The sequence below is a fragment of the Brachyistius frenatus genome, unplaced genomic scaffold, assembly GCF_029030835.1.
Source record: "Brachyistius frenatus isolate BFR_SWC_R1_liver_20210118 unplaced genomic scaffold, ASM2903083v1 Contig_22, whole genome shotgun sequence".
Lineage (NCBI taxonomy): Eukaryota > Metazoa > Chordata > Actinopteri > Embiotocidae > Brachyistius > Brachyistius frenatus.
In genome coordinates this window covers 3,081,367-3,100,885 of record NW_027210621.1, presented here as the reverse complement: position 1 = coordinate 3,100,885, position 19,519 = coordinate 3,081,367, and the positions used below count along the sequence as shown (strand labels likewise).

General features: G+C 41.9%; 1 protein-coding gene across 1 annotated transcript; it reads left to right on the top strand.

The window, feature by feature from the left end:
* Window positions 1–500: 500 nt before the first annotated feature.
* On the top strand, window positions 501–19,091 carry tspan17 (tetraspanin 17). The gene is made up of 8 exons (XM_069696920.1): window positions 501–1,143; window positions 9,605–9,655; window positions 11,416–11,562; window positions 13,770–13,940; window positions 14,390–14,515; window positions 14,898–14,945; window positions 16,517–16,633; window positions 16,861–19,091. Exons 1-8 carry the CDS (start codon window positions 1,057–1,059, stop codon window positions 16,924–16,926), a joined length of 813 nt encoding a protein of 270 aa, XP_069553021.1. The 5' UTR covers window positions 501–1,056; the 3' UTR covers window positions 16,927–19,091.
* The last annotated feature ends 428 nt before the right edge of the window (window positions 19,092–19,519 follow it).

Here is a 19,519-nt window from a genome sequence, read left to right as displayed (position 1 = left end):
TGATCAACAGATGCTTTGTCAGGAGAAAAGGTGACATCTCCACCTATCTCATTTCAGAATCAGAGGTGTGAGACTGAGCTTCACTTATGGTGCATACAGTCAGCGTTGGGATTCACAAACTGGGTAGCCTCTCTTACACAACGCCTCCCGTTTTAGTTTGTGCAGATTCGTGTTTCTTAATATGAAGTTAGGAATTGTATTTATTCTGTTTTTTAAATTATGGCCGATTTGCTGTGGGCGGGCAGGTTAACCATGTGGTCAGCAAAACGTGTTAATAAAACACTGTTGTCGATCATGCTCTCTCAGTTTTCCATGAATTGATTGATTAACCATCGGAGCCTCCTGCAGCACCGACCAATCAGCGCCGTCCAATCAGCACCGACCAATCAGCGCCGTCCAATCAGCTCGTCATTCCCTCTGCGCCCCAAATCGACTCGGTTGTTCCTCGGTTTGTTTTCTACGCGGCTGCGTAAAGTGAAAACTCCTCCGTTCAGACACAAGAGGACGCGCTTGGGGTGAAAACGGGGCGAAAGTTATCGCGGCGGTGGTGTTTCTCGTTTTGACAGCAGGGGCTTGTTTTACAGCACTAAACAACAAGGATGAAGACTCAGCGACGATGCAGCAACACGGGTACAATTAGGGAGGTTACAGCTGAGAGTCCACCGGCTTCGTCTCGATCTCCCCCGCCGTGTACGAAGCGAGGGTGTCGCCGGGCGGCTTGAATAGCGACAGAAATGCGGATGAATGTCTGACTTAGTTAGGTGTGCCTGGATTTGTTGTTGTTGTTGTTGTTGTTAGCTGCTAAATGCTAACTGTAGAAGTTGCGCGCTAGCTGGCCTGGCGAGGTGGAGATCACCAGCCACGTATGTTTGAGTCAGCCTCCTCGGTGGTGTCCTGCGAGTCAACTCGGGGTTGTTTAGCTGATGGAGCCAGCTAATCTCGATACCCGCAGGTCGAGAAGTGTAGTGTTGGCTAAACCTGTGAAGTACAAAGCGTAGGAGTTACTTGGCTTCCCGGTTAGCCTCCTCCACCACCACCACCACCACCCTCGGGAGAATGAGCAGAAAACACCATCACTTTAAAGGAGCCGAAGTCAGCTGCTGCGTCAAGTACTTCTTATTTGGATTTAACATTATATTCTGGGTAAGTAAACGTCGTTGTTAAAGCGTTTATCGTTCAACTTCATTTAAAAAAAAGAAAAGAGCGACTGTAAATAAAGTCCAACATCATGGTTAAAGAGATCTGAACATTAGCTTGGCTGGTGTTGGGAAATCCCTCACTAGTGTGATTTAATTGAAAAGCATGGTTTGTTTATTGTTTGTTGTTGTTCTGGTTTGATTGTTGTTTACTTGTGGTACCTTGCATAACAGACTGCTCTGGATGGGGAAGTAATTCATTCTTCTTAAGTTTTGGACAGTGGTCATGTGTGATGTATCTTATATAACTAACAGGTTAATATACTCACAGTTATTTTAGAGTACTGACTAAGAGAGGTTAATATACTCACAGTTAGTTTAAAGTACTAACTAACAGGTTAATATACTCAGTTAGTTTAAAGTACTAGCTAACTAACAGAGGTTAACATACTCACAGTTAGTTTAAAGTACTAACTAACAGGTTAATATACTCAGTTAGTTTAAAGTACTAGCTAACTAACAGAGGTTAATATACTCACAGTTAGTTTAAAGTACTAACTAACAGAGGTTAATATACCCACAGTTAGTTTAAAGTACTAACTAAGAGAGGCTAATATACCCACAGTTAGTTTAAAGTACTAACTAACAGAGGTTAATATACTCACAGTTAGTTTAAAGTACTAACTAACAGGTTAATATACTCACAGTTAGTTTAAAGTACTAACTAAGAGAGGTTAATATACTCACAGTTAGTTTAAAGTACTAACTAAGAGAGGCTAATATACCCACAGTTAGTTTAAAGTACTAACTAACGGAGGTTAATATACCCACAGTTAGTTTAAAGTACTAACTAACAGGTTAATATACCCACAGTTAGTTTAAAGTACTAACTAACGAAGGTTAATATACCCACAGTTAGTTTAAAGTACTAACTAATGGAGGTTAATATACCCACAGTTTAAAGTACGAACTAACAGGTTAATATACCCACAGTTAGTTTAAAGTACTAACTAAGAGAGGTTAATATACCCACAGTTAGTTTAAAGTACTAACTAAGAGAGGTTAATATACCCACAGTTAGTTTAAAGTACTAACTTTCCCTTCTTTTTTCATACCTCTACTTATCCTGACATCTTTTCTCTACTGGCCTGTTGGCAGCTGGACGTTTTCCTTTTTCTGAAACTTGGTCCATTAACTTTTGGTTATTATTTGCAAGTAAGTCCAAAATATTATAATTTGAGATATTTAAAAGTTTCTAGCTGCATAAAGAAAACCCATGAAAATAGTTAGATTTTCTGTGAGAGTCGTCCCTTCTCTGACCCGGTCGGTCCTGATTGTTTGACATCATGGAGTTTAGTTTGAGAAATGGCTTGCGTCTCCTCGGTATTGTTGGGGCAGTGGCAAGTGATCCCACATCTCCTTTATAACAGCCCCCCCTCATCCACCCCCCCCCCCACACACACAGTCTGAAAAGTGTCTCTGTTCAGTCTCCCTGTCTCCCTCACCCCTCCCGTCTCACCCGTCTGCATTGCCCCTGTGCGCCTGGTGTAGTACAATGTCTGTGGGTGAAGGAATGGCGTGTCTGTCTGCCCCGGAGGGTCTTCCCACACACAGTTGGGAGGAAAAGGCCACACGGCCTGAATGCCACCCAGCCCTCCCCTTTTCAAGCACCCCCTTTCACTCCCTCCACAACTATAGTGCTCATTCGCTGCAGGACAGCATTGTTCCTCCTCACTCACACACCCACGAACACACAAAGAGAGATGGTGAGAGCAAAGACTAGGGGTGGGTGGGTGGGTGAGGGGTTGGGGGGAGGAGGGATCTGTGTTTTCTCCCGTAGCACACTTGCCCTGTTGGACCCGCCAGGTACATCGGATCCACAGACAACTGGCTCCCCTCCTCATTCCTCCCAACTTTCACCACCACCTCCTCATTCCTCCACACCCGTTCAAAATATTTGTGATTACCCCATACCTCACGGGGATTTTGTAAACAGAGGTAATAAGAACTGACTAACAGGACACAAGTCAGAGTTTTGTAAGAGAGGATGCCAAAATACAATTTTCAATTGGCCACACAAATACAACGTGCTTTATAATTCAACTGGATGGAGCAATCAACCAGGAAATATTGAGTCATAGCGCTATAGTGTTGTGTCTGACTCATATTGTGCTCTTTCAGAGTGTTTGACACTCAGGCCAAGCTAACAGTCTTGTGTCTGAGCTTTCTGTTTCTGTGAAACTGTGGAACAAGTTCCAGCTCGCTGGCTGTAATCACTAGAAGATGTTCTGCTCTCGTCTCTGTGCTGCGCAACTGGATTTGAGAGACAAGCCAGTGCATTGCTGAAATGGAGAGAGATGGAGTTTACTCTCCACAAATCAACCCATTTGTCTCTCCTACAGTGATCTTGTCAGGCTTGAAAATGCTGGCTAAATTGAGACGAAATACTTGTAAGGCCATAAATATTGTGAACAAAATGGACCAGTCCAACCCAGGGCTTGTTCCTCTGTGTGAATTCTTGCAGTGCCCGAGCTTGTTGTTGACAGCCAGACATTCTCACCCAAGTGCAACAACACACCTTCTCCCGTCCTCACAATACACCCATTTCTCACGTCCACTTAATTAATCACATTTTCTGCTCGAGCTGCTGAAATGTTTGGAGGCTCCGCGCGCTGTAATTAAGAGCTTGTTAAGCTGCAACCGAGTTGCTGAGTCAGTTGGAGGCAGACTGAGAGTTATTAGCCAACTACATCTCCAAAGCTTCTTCACATTTGGCACCAGAGCGCACGTTGGATGGTCGCGTCACATGTGGACAGCTGCAAAGAACCAAGTGTGAAGGCGGTCTTTTGGTGACGCGCCACGTTTTGAGTGAGTCGCGTTCCCACATACATCTCCGATCTAATTGCTAATTCAAATATTGATCAGACACAAGATATTTCGTCGCCTGTTAAAATGTCCAGTCTGGCTAACCAGACTGGACATTTTAACAATTTTCTGACACTTTCTTGACAAAACACTGAAGGATTAGAAATCAAGAAATAATCAGCAGATTCGTTGAGAAGAATAACTTTTATTTAAAGCCCTAGTTTATCGCCTAATGGACCTTTCGAGCACAGTTGATGTCGGGATCCAAGACAGGGCACCAAATAACAGCTATTTTCCCGTTTTCTATTGCTGTGTTCCCCGATTAATATAAAATGTGAGCAGGGAGTCGGAGCCCTCACAGGGGGGATTTTTCTTTTCGGTTTTGTTCTGATTGCTATTCAGTACTCAAATGCACTCCGTCTCAAAGCTGTACACGGTAATAGATTTGGACAGGACTTATCCTTCTCTCGATTATAGTCCCAGTCCAGACTGTATAGTTCGTTCTAGTCAGACATGCGTGTGTTAGACCTGAGAAGTGCCACTACGTTGGAAGTGTCTCTGTGTTGTGGAGTCAGACGAGCTTCACATTTTGTTTGCCCTCTGCAGAGAACAACCGTGTTCACACCGTCAGACACTTCAGATATGCCGTTTTGTTTGCGAGTCACTGAAAGGGGGGGGGGGGGGGTCACACTTGTATTTATTTGTCTGTGTGTGTCTGTGTGCGTGTGTGTGTGAGTATGTGTGTGTGTGAGTGTGTTTTCAGGAAGTGGGGAGCTTGATTTGTCTGCTGGTTAGTTGAGGTTAATGGGATCAGCTGGCTCGGGGTGGCGTCCTCTCAAGTGTTGATAATCTCTCTGTCCACACGGAGAGGAAACCCTCGCTCTATCACACCTGCATCCCACAGCAGCACTGGACAGAAAACAAATCTTGATTTGAACATCAAGGCGGATACATAGATGTCTAGTTCCAGACTTTACAACGATAAACTATATAAGTACTGTGATAAAAACACATTGATTAGATAGAAAGAAGTAAATAATCAGAAGAAAGGGAAGCAAATTTCCTTCTATTGCAGCTGGGACTTAAATTAACAAATTAAATGAGTGTTTTTAAAACATCTAGCCCCCAAACAAACAAGAAGCAATGAAGTGTAAAGTAAGCCAGAACTAATAAGGGTTTTATCGCTTAGTTTCTGAGAGATACAAGCAGATAAAAATTAGCATTTTTGTTTTTTTTGTTTTTGTTTTTTTGTGTTTATCTACTAAAAAGCTCAGCTTGTCTGGAGATATTTTTGTCTCAAGGTGGCTTTGATGGAGTTCAGCACAGGTGGTTTGTTTCACTGCCACAGACTGACCTGACTTAATCTTGGGCTGCCCAAATTTCACTGTGGGAAAAAGTTAGATAAAAAGCATGAAACGCAAGCACAGCTCAAAGGCAGGTTCAGTTCTGATTGAATGTACTCATTCAATCAGAACCTCATTGTCCTGAGAGGGAAGTTCGATTTGCAGATAGGGCTTAAAAAAAGAGTAAAAACACATAATATGAGCTGTCATTACATGCTGAATAGTGTGTGTGTGTGTGTGTGTGTGTGTGTGTGTGTGTGTGTGTGTGTGTGTGTGTGTGTGTGTGTGTGTGTCAGGCATCAGTAGCAGATTGAATTTACTGGTAGTTTGAGGTAACGGTAGGTCAAATCAGTGCACTGATCAAAAAAGAAAGACATCAGAAATGGGATTTTTGCTTAAACGTACAGTTTTAAACATGGTTTTGTTCAGCATTCTGTCCTCTCCGAAAGTGGCTGTGAAAGTTAATTTGTACTTTATAAATAAAGTTAAAGGAAATGGTCCCTGACAGAGAGAGAGAGAGAGAGAGAGAGAGAGAACCAGAAATACTGGAAAAAATAGTAAGCCAAAATAACAGGCTTGCAGGCATAGATACACCCATCGCCATCTGTATCACTTCAAGGTCGCTTCAAGCTGTGGCGGTGGGAAATGCAACTTCATGTGCTTTCAAGTACTTTTGACCGGAAATAATAACAAAATTGGCCATATAACAGAAGTACTTTTCTGGTGTCTGACTGGTGTTTTGTTTGAGAAGCACTGGAGTGAAGAAGCAATTTTTGTCTTTCTGCTTCATTGGTTAGTTCACAATAGAAAAGAATCAGGAAAAATGGGAAAAGAAAGGGGGGAGTGCCCTACTGAACCAAGGACATCTATTGTTGATTTGAGAATTGACCTTAAAAAGGTTATTTCTTTTCAATGCTTGTAATTTACTTGAAATACCACATGACCAACAGTGCGACACATGGTATAAGAAATATCTCCACAACACATGCATACCTCTTGAAGGGCACTAAATTCTAGTTACATTCTTACTGAAATCCAAGTTATTTTTCATCATCACTGGCTAATTATAACAATTTCCAAAGTTTCCTAAGCGTAGCAGTGCAGGATATTAACTGTAGTTAAATAACTCCCAGCTGTTGTGTCTGCCACATATTATTCATCAAAGTCTAATAAACTCTTACAGGTTTCCTGTTGTGGACCGAACAATGGGAGTTAGACAGGAAGAATAGCAGTGAAATGTTGTTGGTCATGTATGCACTAGAAAATGTCTACCTTTGGACAATACAAACAGTATTTTCAAATGTATATAAACAGATTTTATTCTGTCTTGTTGGGCTTCTGTAAACCAGATTAGTGTAACTTCCCCGTGGGACTGTTACAAATTGGGGATCAAATCCTCCCCGATAGTGACGGCATATTCTTTGCATTTTAGCATTTTATTTTGGGAATTAAAATTGAAACCATTTTGTTGAACATTTGCGGTCCACTTCCTGTTGATGACCTCTGGGAATTTTGAACACTAAAGGACATTTTAACGCAACATTCATTTTGGTCTCTGTCTGAATCATTGCATTTAAAAGAAGGCACGGGTTCAGTTAAGCTTTTTGTTTCTCCTAAGAACAATCGTTCATAGGCTTCATCCTTCGAAAAGTCTCGGCACTGAATTAGAAAGCAGCAACAGTCACAAATCAGAGCTAAAACGTCGTACCCTGTTAATAACACATACAGGTGCTGTGTTGTCCAACAAGGATTGGTAACGGTTGATGCACTGACGCACAGACATCTTTTCTTTTTTTTTTTTTTTCCATTTGAAAATATCTTCACACAACTGTGTGTGCTGCGTAACACTGCCAACTGAACTGTTGGCAAATACAACTTGAAAAGTGCCCTATGACGTTTTCTGGTAAACAAATAAAAGTTATGTTTGTGTTCAGTGCTCCTGACGTCTAACGAACATGAAATGCATTTCCCTGCAAATCTGCATTATTTGCATGCATGTTTACTAGCAGCAGTCTTAGGTTGCCCTACCTTTGTTGGCACATTTACTGCTTTTCTTGTCACACTACTGCCACCTATAGATTAGTGGAATAGTTTAAAAGTAGTAATTGTACTGTGGCCCAATCCCAATCTGCAGACTCACGGATTGATGGACTTTGCTGCACGTTCCCGGGAAATCTACGACGACTTAGGGCCGTCCCATTGTCAAATCCTCAAATCCGTGAGGGCACTGATGCAGACATTCTGAACCCTTCATGCTGTAGTGAAAGGGCCTGGCTACTTGCTGCTTATTTATTGCACGTCTGTGAAGTTTATTGTGTTCGTAAATCAAACGTCTGCATTGGATTTACTTTAAAAAAAAAAAGAAAATGTTTGTGTTCGTCCTACAGTGGCGATTGTCAGATAGATTCTGGATGTGTGGACGAGGGTTTGGTGCTTGGGTTTCATGGGGTGGATATTGGGATGGGGCCGGTGTATCACACCCTCCGCATTCTGCCGAGGAACCCAGTCATGAAAATGGTTCCATAGCACCACAAGATATCAAAAACTCCACAGGGTTACCTCGAGGCTTGTTGCATTCTGTGAATGACCATCATTTTGGTGTGGTTACATTTTTTGTGTGTGTAGGATTAGAGCAGTGAATTGTTGGACTAACATGCATTTCTTTCCTCTCCAAATTTTGGAAAATGATGAAACCTATTTTACCCAAATAACCTTTAAGATTTTAATGCAAAATTTGTCAATTTATTATTTACATTTTCATGTATTGGAAAATGAAGGAACCATCTGAGGAATAAGCAGCAATTGCAGCAGTAACACTTTAAAATTGAAGCCATTCTTGAAAGACCTAAATGTTACCAATCTTAGTTAAATGTTTACACATTGGCAGGATTGTACAATTTTCATTGCTTTAGAATGAATGAATATGTTATTGTCCATGTTGTATCATAATAGCTCAGCTGGTGTGTAGTTTGATGCTGTTAAAAGTGTTCTTTGTCACTGCTTTCCTTAATCTACGTGGATTATCTAGAGTCAGAGGCTAAATGCTGTAATACTCCCGCTCCCTCAGTCTAATCTCTCCTACCTGATGCCCGCCTGCTTACCTTGACTCTTCCTGCGTGTCACTTTCCATCTGAAACTACCACACCCTTCACTACAGCCGCTTACGTAACTACCAGGCCAACCCTGCAGGAGCCTCCGTCCCTCTTCCTCCCCCTGCTGTTGTTGTTGTTTGCCATACTGTCACGTTGGTCCTGTTATGTGTGCTGCCATCAGTTTACCTGCTTCCCCCGATTTAATCAGCTTCCTAACAAAATGATTTAACACAATTTGAATGGAGCTATTATATATCCGGCTCTACCATCAGCGTGTGCGTCAGTTAAGTTCATTACCATCCTAAATCTCTTATGAATGACATTTTGTGGCAGCTAAGCAACAGATTAGACAATAACATTATATTGGTAAACCCACATAAGCAGAAATTGATGAATATTCTGACATGCAGTCTGATTCATTGAAGCCTTGCTGTTGTTTTTGGTCGTGTTGTATCTTTACAGTGGTGTAGTAATGCAGCCATATCTTACACTCACCTCTCGCTTTTTTGGTATGTTTAAACTGTGAGCCCTTCATTAATCCATCACTGGGATGGGAGGCTAATACCGCAGGGATTTACCTTAACTCTCAAGGTATCAGATCCTTTAGCCTCTTAAGCGGCCCAGTGCAATGTCTCTAACCTGCAGTAAGCTGCATATGTAATGATTCACCGTGTCCACAGCAAGTTACAATTCTTCTGAGAATTCAGTATTGTTTAAAGGCTCTGAAAGCCAATTAGCTTCTTTCTATAGGCGGTAGGTCCTGCATGAACACACAATTATCTGCCAGTTGAAGAAGAATATTGGTTATTTCATGAGAGATTTCTGTATTTGTTTGTCTGCTCTTCTTGCGTGTGTAATACCTATGAAGCTGTGTTGGGGAAAAAGGTGATGTCATGGATCAATCAGAATTAAACATGAAGATGGTTGTGTTGTTTAAAACGTTACCAGGGAAACACCGCTATAAATCATACCACACCCAAGATAGAAGGTTTTTTTTTTTTTTTTTAACTCCTCATCATTTACAACTGCAGACACCGTCTTTGATGTTGTTTGATGCCCTTTAGCCACAACTATTTCATGCCACCCAGCATTTCAGTGTGTCTACGTGCTAGGTTCGGTTTCTTTCTATCTCACATCACAGCTTCTTCTCTCTGCTTTTGTTTTACAGTTACTAGGAGCGGCATTCTTGGGCATAGGCCTGTGGGCATGGGCGGAGAAGGTATGTATAAATACACGCACACAAACACAACATGATTGCCAAAGCGGCATAGCTAAAATTCTTCCAAATATTCCGGCCGTGATAAACTGGAAACATGATTTGCAGGAATGATTTCAGATGTAAACAGATTCCTGTAACACTTTATTGCGCTTAAAGGCATATTACCTGGTAATGGTTCTGGTCAACAGGTCTTGGTCATCTCAGGAAATGAATTATAGTGCATTATGATCTGTTACTAAGTTTTACTGATGAAATGTCCAGTGAATGGCCAAATTGTTTTTCTAGTAGGTGAATTGAAGCTAGAATTGGCTGCGGCTACAAATAAGGAGTCCTAGCCATCAGCAATTGAATGCCTTGTGTTGTTTCAGAGCCCATCACAAGATGAATTGGACCTCATATTTGCATGGCAGGTGGTTGCTGTTTATTGTCGACACTGTGCAGGCCACAAAGGCCGTGTGCTGCCATTAACCTCTGCAGTGAATCATGGCAACACTTAAAAGTTCTCCGAATCGAGTTAGCAGTCAATGTTTTCATTAATTAGCAAGATATCGTACCAGTCGGTTTGGTAAATGTTGCAACAGCGTGGAAGCATGTACTTATTAGTAACATCTGGTCATGAACTCTTTGCAAATAGGCCTGCACTGGAGTACCTTTGTGGAACAGCGTGAATAATTTAAAGGGATTAGGCTGAATGATGAATAGCAGTTGCTGGAAAGGCGTAATGGTGAGTTTGTGTCTCAGTGACTAAGATGATTGGTTTCGAGCCCACTGTGCGCAGCCAGACTACATTATTGTTTCAGGGCCTCATGCTAAAATTCAAATGAAGGCAGTTTATTCTGCACCAATGCCATAACAACATAAGAATGCAGCATTGCCTCCGTCCTATAGTTTCTCCTTGCTCTGTGCAGGGGGAGATTAACTTCAGCCGAATGAGATTTCATCCTTTTCGGCTTTAGCTGCAAGAGTTTGACATGTTCGCTGTATGTGACAAGCAAACAGGATGTCAAAACTGAGCCGGTGCCCACATTTAATTGGGGATAACCCTTGTGGGTTCAGGTGAAATGGGGACAGATCAAACCGGAACAAACATATTTGCTCAAGCAGCTTTTTAAAACTGGAACTCGTTGTAATGTGCTGCCTTGTGACTAACTGAGCCAACTGTGTGGCGTCAAGGTGTAATAAATCTGTGAGAAATGGACATGACTTCGGATGAAGCCTCTAGTCATTGTAAGGCATGATGCACACGGGAGACTGACAGGAAAATGTGTTGCACACCTTGTGGCTTTGGGGCTGGAAGGCCAAATATAAAGCGAGGATGGACAGATGGTTGTTTGTGAAAGTTTTCAAAAGTTCTGAATTTTGTCTCTGCTGGTAAAATGCACGTTTTTATAAGCTTGGAGAATGGCCAAAACGTGAACCTGTGTTGTACAGAAACCTATGAAAAAATACGATCTGGGCTTTGTTATTTCATGTAGACGGAAACACACTTGATAGATACCAATCTAACAAAATAAGGTTGTTGCAGGCAGACAAATCTTTCTGCTGTACGTCCGCATGTCTGAACAGGGCAACACCAGCTGGCTGCGACATTAGTTAAATTCTCACTTTATCTATTTGATATCATAAGCTCTTTCCAAGGTTAGCTGTGTTTTTGTCGAGTGAGACATTTTACTGAGACCTTGTCAAAGGGATAGTAAGGTTTGATTTTTGGAAGTATTATAGTCTGAATTTTAACCACTCTTTTGTCTCTTTCCCCTCAGGGCGTTCTGTCCAATATTTCATCCATCACAGATCTAGGGGGCTTCGACCCTGTGTGGCTTTTCATCGTTGTCGGAGCGGTCATGTTCATCCTGGGCTTTGCTGGCTGTATTGGAGCACTCAGAGAGAACACCTTCCTGCTTAAATTTGTAAGTCAGCTCCCGAGTTTCCAAGCACAAACACTGTTTTAACCACTTCACACCGCCATAGATCTGCAGTTCACACCACAGCTGAGGCTGTCAGTGTAGCAGGTGTCACTGACTCACCCGTGCCAAATGTTATGGCACAAATGTGTTATATCATCACTAAACCAAGCCCTGTTTAATAAGAAAGCAATGATCCGTATCAAGCAACGTTTTCTTCAGCAGCACCTTTTTGCTTTAAGAAAGCAGAAAATGATTCGAAAGTCACAGCATCACCTTTTTAAGAGGTTCAGTTGGATTCAGCTGTATTGATAAAAGCATTTGATAGACAGAAACAAACTTGCCATGTTGCTGGCTGCAGTTCTGAGTAGCTATTAGCTTGAGCAGATGTCCATTAGCAGCAGTAAGTCAGGCGTCAGAGTGAGGAGCTAATGTGGCTTTTGTGCATTTATCATTAGCCTCTTCTACATTTACTGTAAAGGGATAATATAACGGTACCTGTGGGACTGCAGTTTCTGTTTCTACACTCTCGTTTGGCAAATCAAGGCAGGCACTACAGATACACACACAGGCACATAACATCAAGTCTTTTTAAAACCGTCCCTTCATTAAATGTACATTCGTCCTGTTTTTGTGAACGCGACATCTCGAGACCACTGTGAGGACAATACTTCAAAATTGGTACAAATGTTCACTTGGTCCCAAAAAGAGGAATTGATTTGATTTTGGGGGGGGCTGATTGATGGAGTCCGCTGAGGTTGGTCATCCTTCCAGCAATCTTTCTTTAAAGCTTTGTGAGAGTGAATATTAAAGTCGCCTACTGGACTCAGGCCGTTCTTGCTTGGTTACGGAGTCCTGGTGGGTCCAAACTGATCCATTTTACAATCATTGAGACCACTGTGCTCCGGGGAGCGCTGGGACCTTTAGAAATGTTTTTTATAACCTTGCCCTGATCCACGGTAAAATTTAATCATAGAGCTCTACAGAGTTTTTCTTTGACATTCTTTGACATTAAGGCTTTAATTGTGGGACCTTTATTAACACCAGTGTCTCCCTTTTTAAACCATGTCCAGTCCATTCTATTTGCCACTTGTGGACACTAGTTAAGGTTTAGACACAAGATTATTAAAGTAAAAATGATAAAACTGACCACAATTTGGTCATTTTTAACAGGAATTCAACGAAGAGAAGCTAAAATAGGGGAAATGTGATTGCTCTTGCCAAATCCCGGCAGTACTCGTGCTGCAGCATTTTGGATCAACTGCAGGGTTTTTATTGAGTAATTTGGACATCCTAATAACAAGGAAATACAATAATCCAGTCTGGAAGTAACAAATTCATGAATTACCCTGTCTGGATCACGCTGAGGCAGGATTTTCCTGAAGGCTGACCTGGAGACTTGCTCTATCTGTGAGCTGAAAGACAAATCTTCATCAAAGATGACTCCAAGGTTCCTCACAGTGGTGCTAGAGTTCAAGATAACGTCATCCAGAGTAACTAAGTGATTGGAGAAAGAATTGCTGAGGTGTTTAGGACCAAGTACAACAAGTTTTCAAATTCAGTTTTGTCTAAATTTAGAAGTAACAAATTGTAGGTCATCCAGGCCTTTATGTCTTTCAGTCATTCTTGAAGTTTTACGAGCTGATTTTTTTCATCTGTTTCATAGAAAGATGTAGCTGCGCGTCATCTGCATAACAATGGAAGTTTATACAGTGTTTCGTTATGATAACGCCTAATGGAAGCACCTACAAAGTGAAAAGTATTGGGCCGAACAATAGGCCTTGCGGGACTCCATAACTAACTCCTGTTCGCTTGGAACAGTCATGATATACATGAACAAATTCAAAATCTATCTATCTGTAATGTTTAACACTTGTCATGTTATATAGACGGTTCTGTTGCTATGACAGTAGACGATACATGCTAATCTGCCCACTATGCACATGCATGTTGCCATGACGTCTGCACAAGATTGCAAATCCAGTTGATGGCGTTTCATTTTGAAGCGTCATCTATTGATCGTCTAAACATCTCATTGTGCGATGAAGACCTATTCATCACAACGATGTAAATTCAATGCAGGAGTGACTTAATCAAAGTTTCATCTCGAAATGGATCATTTGTATTTTGTAAAAACAATGTTCTTCACTGCGCGTTTCCTGCTTGTGTGTGTATATGTGTGGTAACTCTGCTGTATGTCATGTACTTCCCAGTTCTCCGTGTTCCTGGGTTTGATCTTCTTCTTGGAGCTGACTGCAGGGATTCTCGCCTTCGTCTTTAAGGACTGGATCAAAGACCAGCTCAACTTTTTCATCAACAATAATGTCAAGGCGTACCGTGACGACATCGACCTGCAGAATCTCATCGACTTTGCACAGGAATATGTGAGTGCACAGTGACTGACTGAAACTCTTGTGTCACTAACAATAAAACGTCCTTTATCAGACATGTACTTGAATTCATAGAGGCTCTAGTTCTGGGCAGAACGGAGAACGAGTCAGCCTCTGCAATTGTGGAATAAATCTAGTGATTCTTGCGATTGTGTTTCCTTCATTGTTCAGTTATATGAATGAAGTTTAGATAATTGGTGCTTGTGTGTAAAGGCTGGACTCTGTCCTGATGTACTCTAAAGGCGATTAGATTCACTGTTGTCTCACCATGTGAGTCTCACTATCAGTAGTTGCTACCAGCGGTGCCTATAAGCTGCCTAACCACCCAAGCTGACCTGAGCCAGCCCCTAAAGAGCTGTTTCAAGGCCAGATCAGACAAACTAAATCTATCTGTTAGCCGGAGTGGGCTGTTTAATCCTGCTCTGTTGCTGCCGCTGTCTCAGTGGTCATGCTGCGGAGCACACGGGCCCGACGACTGGAACCTGAACATCTACTTCAACTGCACTGACAAGAATCCCAGTAGGGAGCGCTGTGGAGTCCCCTTCTCCTGCTGTGTCAAAGACCCTGCAGTGAGTCACTCATTACCAATATGAATAACTCTGCATAATCATGTGTCTTCATTTCAATGAATACATTTGGAGCAATGCAACTGTAGTATTTGTGTCTGCATTTCAGTTTAGTCAGCGTGCTGCTGGACTGTATTCAGGTTGTAGCTCAAAACTATCAACATGACGATAAAAGATTCAAAGGTTACTCAAGAATATTTCTAACAAAAATAACCTCAATATCTAGCAGGTTTTGTAGCTATTATTTTGCCATTGTCATAATTGACCAAATTTGTCCTTCTCTGATGCTGATAAACACAGAGTCAACATTTGAAACCCTCTGACCAGTCAGTGGAATTATAACATTGTCACAGAGAACAACATTTTTGTGTGTTTGTTTTTGCAGGAGGATGTTATCAACACACAGTGTGGTTATGATGTTCGGCTTCAAGGGGTTTGTATCTCTACTCCCATCTCTACCCCTCATGTAGATCTCTAGAGGTCTCTCTGTCTTCTTAACCCTGAATTCATTTAACTTCATGCTCCACTTTTTCTCTTGTCACTGCTTAGTTCTCTGAAAATTAAAATCACATTTTTCCAATAGATGTATAATTTAAAAAGACTGACAAAAAATATGTTACTCAAACAGGCAGCGGGAGCCGATGTTTCTGGTTGAAGTGATGCAAAGCTGCTCAATGGAATTACTCCTGAGGGCGATTTGACTGACAGCCCTAAATACTGTTTGATTTAAGCAATCAAAGCAATCTAAAGAGGGCAGTGTGGCAATCGGGTTTATTTGTATTGGACTTGATTATTTCTCTCAATCCCCCAGCAAAACTTCATTCATGTTCAAAATACCAATCGAATTTTAGATTTTTATCGAATATCTTCTCTGGTAAGAAGGAAGAAAATGTTTCTTTCTTAAACCTACAGAACAGCACGTGTACTTTAAATCCGATGGCCAGCACAGCAGACAGTGAACGTTTAGGGTTAAATAGCACAGACTGCTCTGCGTGCTTCTTGCCTTAATAACAGATTGTTCTTCTAACGGATAATTAGGCTCCAGTTTTAGCCCAGAGAGCAGCCTTTCTACACTCTGTAATTGGCAACTCAGTGGGTTATGCCAGTCTGTTCCCTTCTCCTCTGTGTGTGGGTGTGGTGGTTACAACTCGCTGCACTGCAGTAGCAAAGATTGCTGTTGCTAGGCGAACTGCAATACAGTGAACCACCTGCCACTGAGTTCATTTTCTGCGTGCTCTTGTGCAAACAGTTCGCTGAAACCACCAGCAGTATCTCCGAGTTCCTGTGCAGCTCGTCTGTGGAGTGCAGGGTGGGAACGAGGAAGAGCATGACGAGGACAGAAGCCCCACAAAGGCAGAGATGGGCTGAAATAGCTTCAGAGGAAACTCGCAGCCATAGTGTTTCCTGCTCTTTTATTGGCTAGGAAGGTTCTCTCTTTAGCTCTTATTGGTTGAAAACTCGCTTTCAAGTTTTGCGAGTGAACAAAGGTTGTGCCTGGTTGACTTGTCTTGAAGACCAACAAAGAAAGCATTGTATAGAGGAACCTATTGTTCCCCCCTGTTTAGTGTCATTGTAGCAGTAAATTACACCTCTTTATTCCCCTCTGTGAATAGACTGTGTACTCACCGGCTGAGTTTTACAACACAAACAGCCATCTGTCCGGTAACAGGAAACGGCTTCTGCCTGTTTGTTCAGTCCACACGGGGTCACCAGTGGAAGTGAACCCACGGCCGTGATATCGTCCATAATGTTCACACGCTGATATGCTGTAATCTTAAATGTGTGACTCAGCGATCACGCAGGCTTCATGCCCTCCTCAGCGCTGAAGGAGTCAGAAATCCGTTTGTCTTTCGGAATATTAGTCGTAGGTCAGAGTTCACATGTTTGTTTAAATATTGTAAAAGGCCAATGTCCTCTGAGAGCTGATCATTTCACGTAAAAAAATATATGACTCTTCTCTCCACACTTTTGCTGCACCTCTAATCTGTTTGTGTTTGTGAACAGGAGATGGGACGGCAGAAATATATCTACACCAAGGGCTGCGTGGGGCAGTTTGAGAAGTGGCTTCAAGACAACCTGATTATTGTGGCTGGAATCTTTGTTGGAGTTGCACTTTTACAGGTAAAGAGTTGATCATTTTTCTTGCAAATATTCTCAGGAGGAAAACCTGCCGTCTCTGAAATAAGGTGTTTATTTAGAACCACCAGTATGTCTGGGTTCTGACTTTGTGTGATCACTGCCATCTGGCGGTGAGAATACGCAACAGACGCCTGCCTGACAGCTGGAACATCCTCGGGGATCTTTCTGTTCCTGTAACTTACCCACTTCCTGTGTCTTCTGTTTCCCAGATTTTTGGTATCTGCCTTGCTCAAAACCTGGTGAGCGATGTCAAATCTGTCAAAGCCAACTGGTGACAGGAGGAGCGAAGTGGGGCAGCCCCGCCCCACAGGCCGGGCCAGGTCGACACAGCACATTAACAAGTCTCGTCCAGGTGAGGACGAAGAGCCGACATCTCCGTCTCCTTTTGCCACCGAGCTACGCAGCTCCTTCACACTCGCGTAAGTGCAGACATGAATAGTTTACTTCCCCGTTTCTCAGCGACACTTGAACGGGGGGGGGAAAAGGAAGATATTCCACGCAAACCAAACAACTTTGTTTACCACTCAGCTGGGATTTTTAACCCAAATATACAGAGGACAGTCCTGCCTACTTCAGAGTAAGATTCTTTTTTCTATTTCTTCCGATTTTTTTTTTCTTTTTTCTGCGGACAAATGTATTTATGGCATGCAGTTGCACAAGGACTCCTGTCAACAGGGAGATTGGAAGCCATGGATGAAAGTAAGAGACAACAAAAAACGAACAGAGGAAAAGTGACATTGAGCAACATGTCACGAAGCCTTCGTCCCCCAGCAGCCTGTCTTTAACGCGCTCACGCCTACTTCCTGCTCCAGAGGACGGTGGCGGGCGGGCGGGCGGGCGGCCGGCTGACAAACACATGGATTCCTCCGCGTGTCATTTGTTTTCTCCATCGTGACCTTTTTATGACCACTGAAGAAAAAAACCCGAAAAAACAAACAAACCCCGAAATGGCTGGTCATGTCTGCAACTTCAAGTCATTTCAGGACATTTACATTTGAATTTAAAATGTAAAAAGTGCTATTAATTTCCATTTTGATATTTCTTTTGTCTCCTTCCTGTTCCCCGCCCCCCTCCCCTCCTCCATACCTCAGGGCCTGGCTGGAAAAAAAAAGAAAAAAAAAACAAACATTCTTTCTGCCACCGGTTAAAAGCATATCTATTTTTTTTTTCCCATCCATATCTGTAGGATTTAGATACACTAACTTAATGCAGAAAAACAGCGACAGTTCCACAACGGTCGCCCTGTTTTGCCCTGGAGTGATTGTATTATCTGTTGATTCACTGAAGGATGTTGTATTTTATTACATGGAGTGGCCTGGTGTGGTTTGGATCGTAGGTCTGTGCTACACAGGGACAAGAGTTTAATGATAGAGATAGTTGTTTATCTCCGAGCATCCCTCAGGCACACGGGATCGCTGGTTTGAGGCCTTTTTTACTTGACTTATGTAACCACATTTGTCTTATATTTTGTTCTTTGCATAAGAACGTTTTGTCTTTTTTTTTTTTTTTTTTTAAGGTGAACTTTATTCATCCTTTATTTCCTGTCCTCTTATATATTCTCGGTTCATCGTTTAACTTCACCAGGCACCCGTTTTACCTCTATAACCCGTCAGTCAACTGCTAAATAGCTTCTTATTGTTGATGTTGTTAGCAGTCCTAATGGAGACCAAATGATATCAGCTGGCCGCAAGCCAACTGCCGGGGATTTGTCTGGCTGCGATTCAGATTTTTCTTAGGAATGCCAACAATGACAGATAGCATTTTCTAGATAGCCAAAATGTGAATTTATTGTCCCTTTATGTGGGAAGTGCCAGTTGAAGAGAAATCAAACAGAAATCAAAAACACTACAGCGTGGCTTTTTTTTTTTTTTCTTTAATTCAGTGTGGTGTGTTTTGCTTGGCGCGGTTTTCAAATAGAATAGTAAATACAAGTTGTTAGATTTTGATATTTGCAACGGTCTCAATATAACATGAATGCTGCTTTAACTTTTACTAGATTATTGATATTTAGTGCAGTCATCAAGCTAACAAAAAAAACAAAACAAAAAAAGTCGGCCGTGTTCTCACGGTTACCAGAAATATTCCGGTTATTCGTGCACTCTTAACGTTTTACGTCATTAAAAAAACAAAACAACGATTTGCCCTCAGAGCTCTTCATCCTGTAGTGAATGTAGTTGCTGATAGAACTGGCTTCACTTCATCATTTTCATACCTTATTCACAGCATTTCTGCTTGTAACGGCGTCACTCAGACCCTCGACACAAGCAGGATTTAGGAGGGATTTGCTTGTCCACATGCAGGTCCACACACACTCACGCACTAAGCAAAAACAAACAACAACAACAACATGTTTTCAATTGGGACGCACACAAGTTGAAAGATGAGTAGCATTAATATTCTGTGAACAATACACCATAACTTTTTCCTGCCTCACCGAGTCTTTTTGGATAATATATTTATATATAGATGTATATATCTAGATATAGATATCTAGATATAGATATATATCTATATCTATATAGATATAGATATCTATATATCTATATATAAATATATAGATACATAGATATAAATTCATTTGGTAACATGTCACATGTTGTTTTCGCCCACACACGCTCCCGCTTCAAAAAACCCCGACCTGATATGACTGCACCTGTTTCAGAGCCTGCCATACTGATGTATTTTTAAACACTGGGCTCTTCTGGAAAAAGAGAGAAACGCAAGACAGAACAACAGTCATTTGAATTTAGATGTCACAAACGCACGAGTGGAATATCGCCAGCGGAGCGCGATGCATCTGTACCAGAGCGACGGAGCCTTAATGACTTCTCTCAGTTTAAATGGATGTGTTTCCGTTGGAGAAGCTCA

Bases quoted from the DNA above. Each gene is read 5' to 3' on its own strand.
- tspan17 (XM_069696920.1), top strand. From the start codon at position 1,057: ATGAGCAGAAAACACCATCACTTTAAAGGAGCCGAAGTCAGCTGCTGC. The intron at 9,656-11,415 runs GTATGTATAAAT...CTTTCCCCTCAG, and splicing joins TGTGGGCATGGGCGGAGAAG to GGCGTTCTGTCCAATATTTC. The intron at 11,563-13,769 runs GTAAGTCAGCTC...TGTACTTCCCAG, and splicing joins ACACCTTCCTGCTTAAATTT to TTCTCCGTGTTCCTGGGTTT.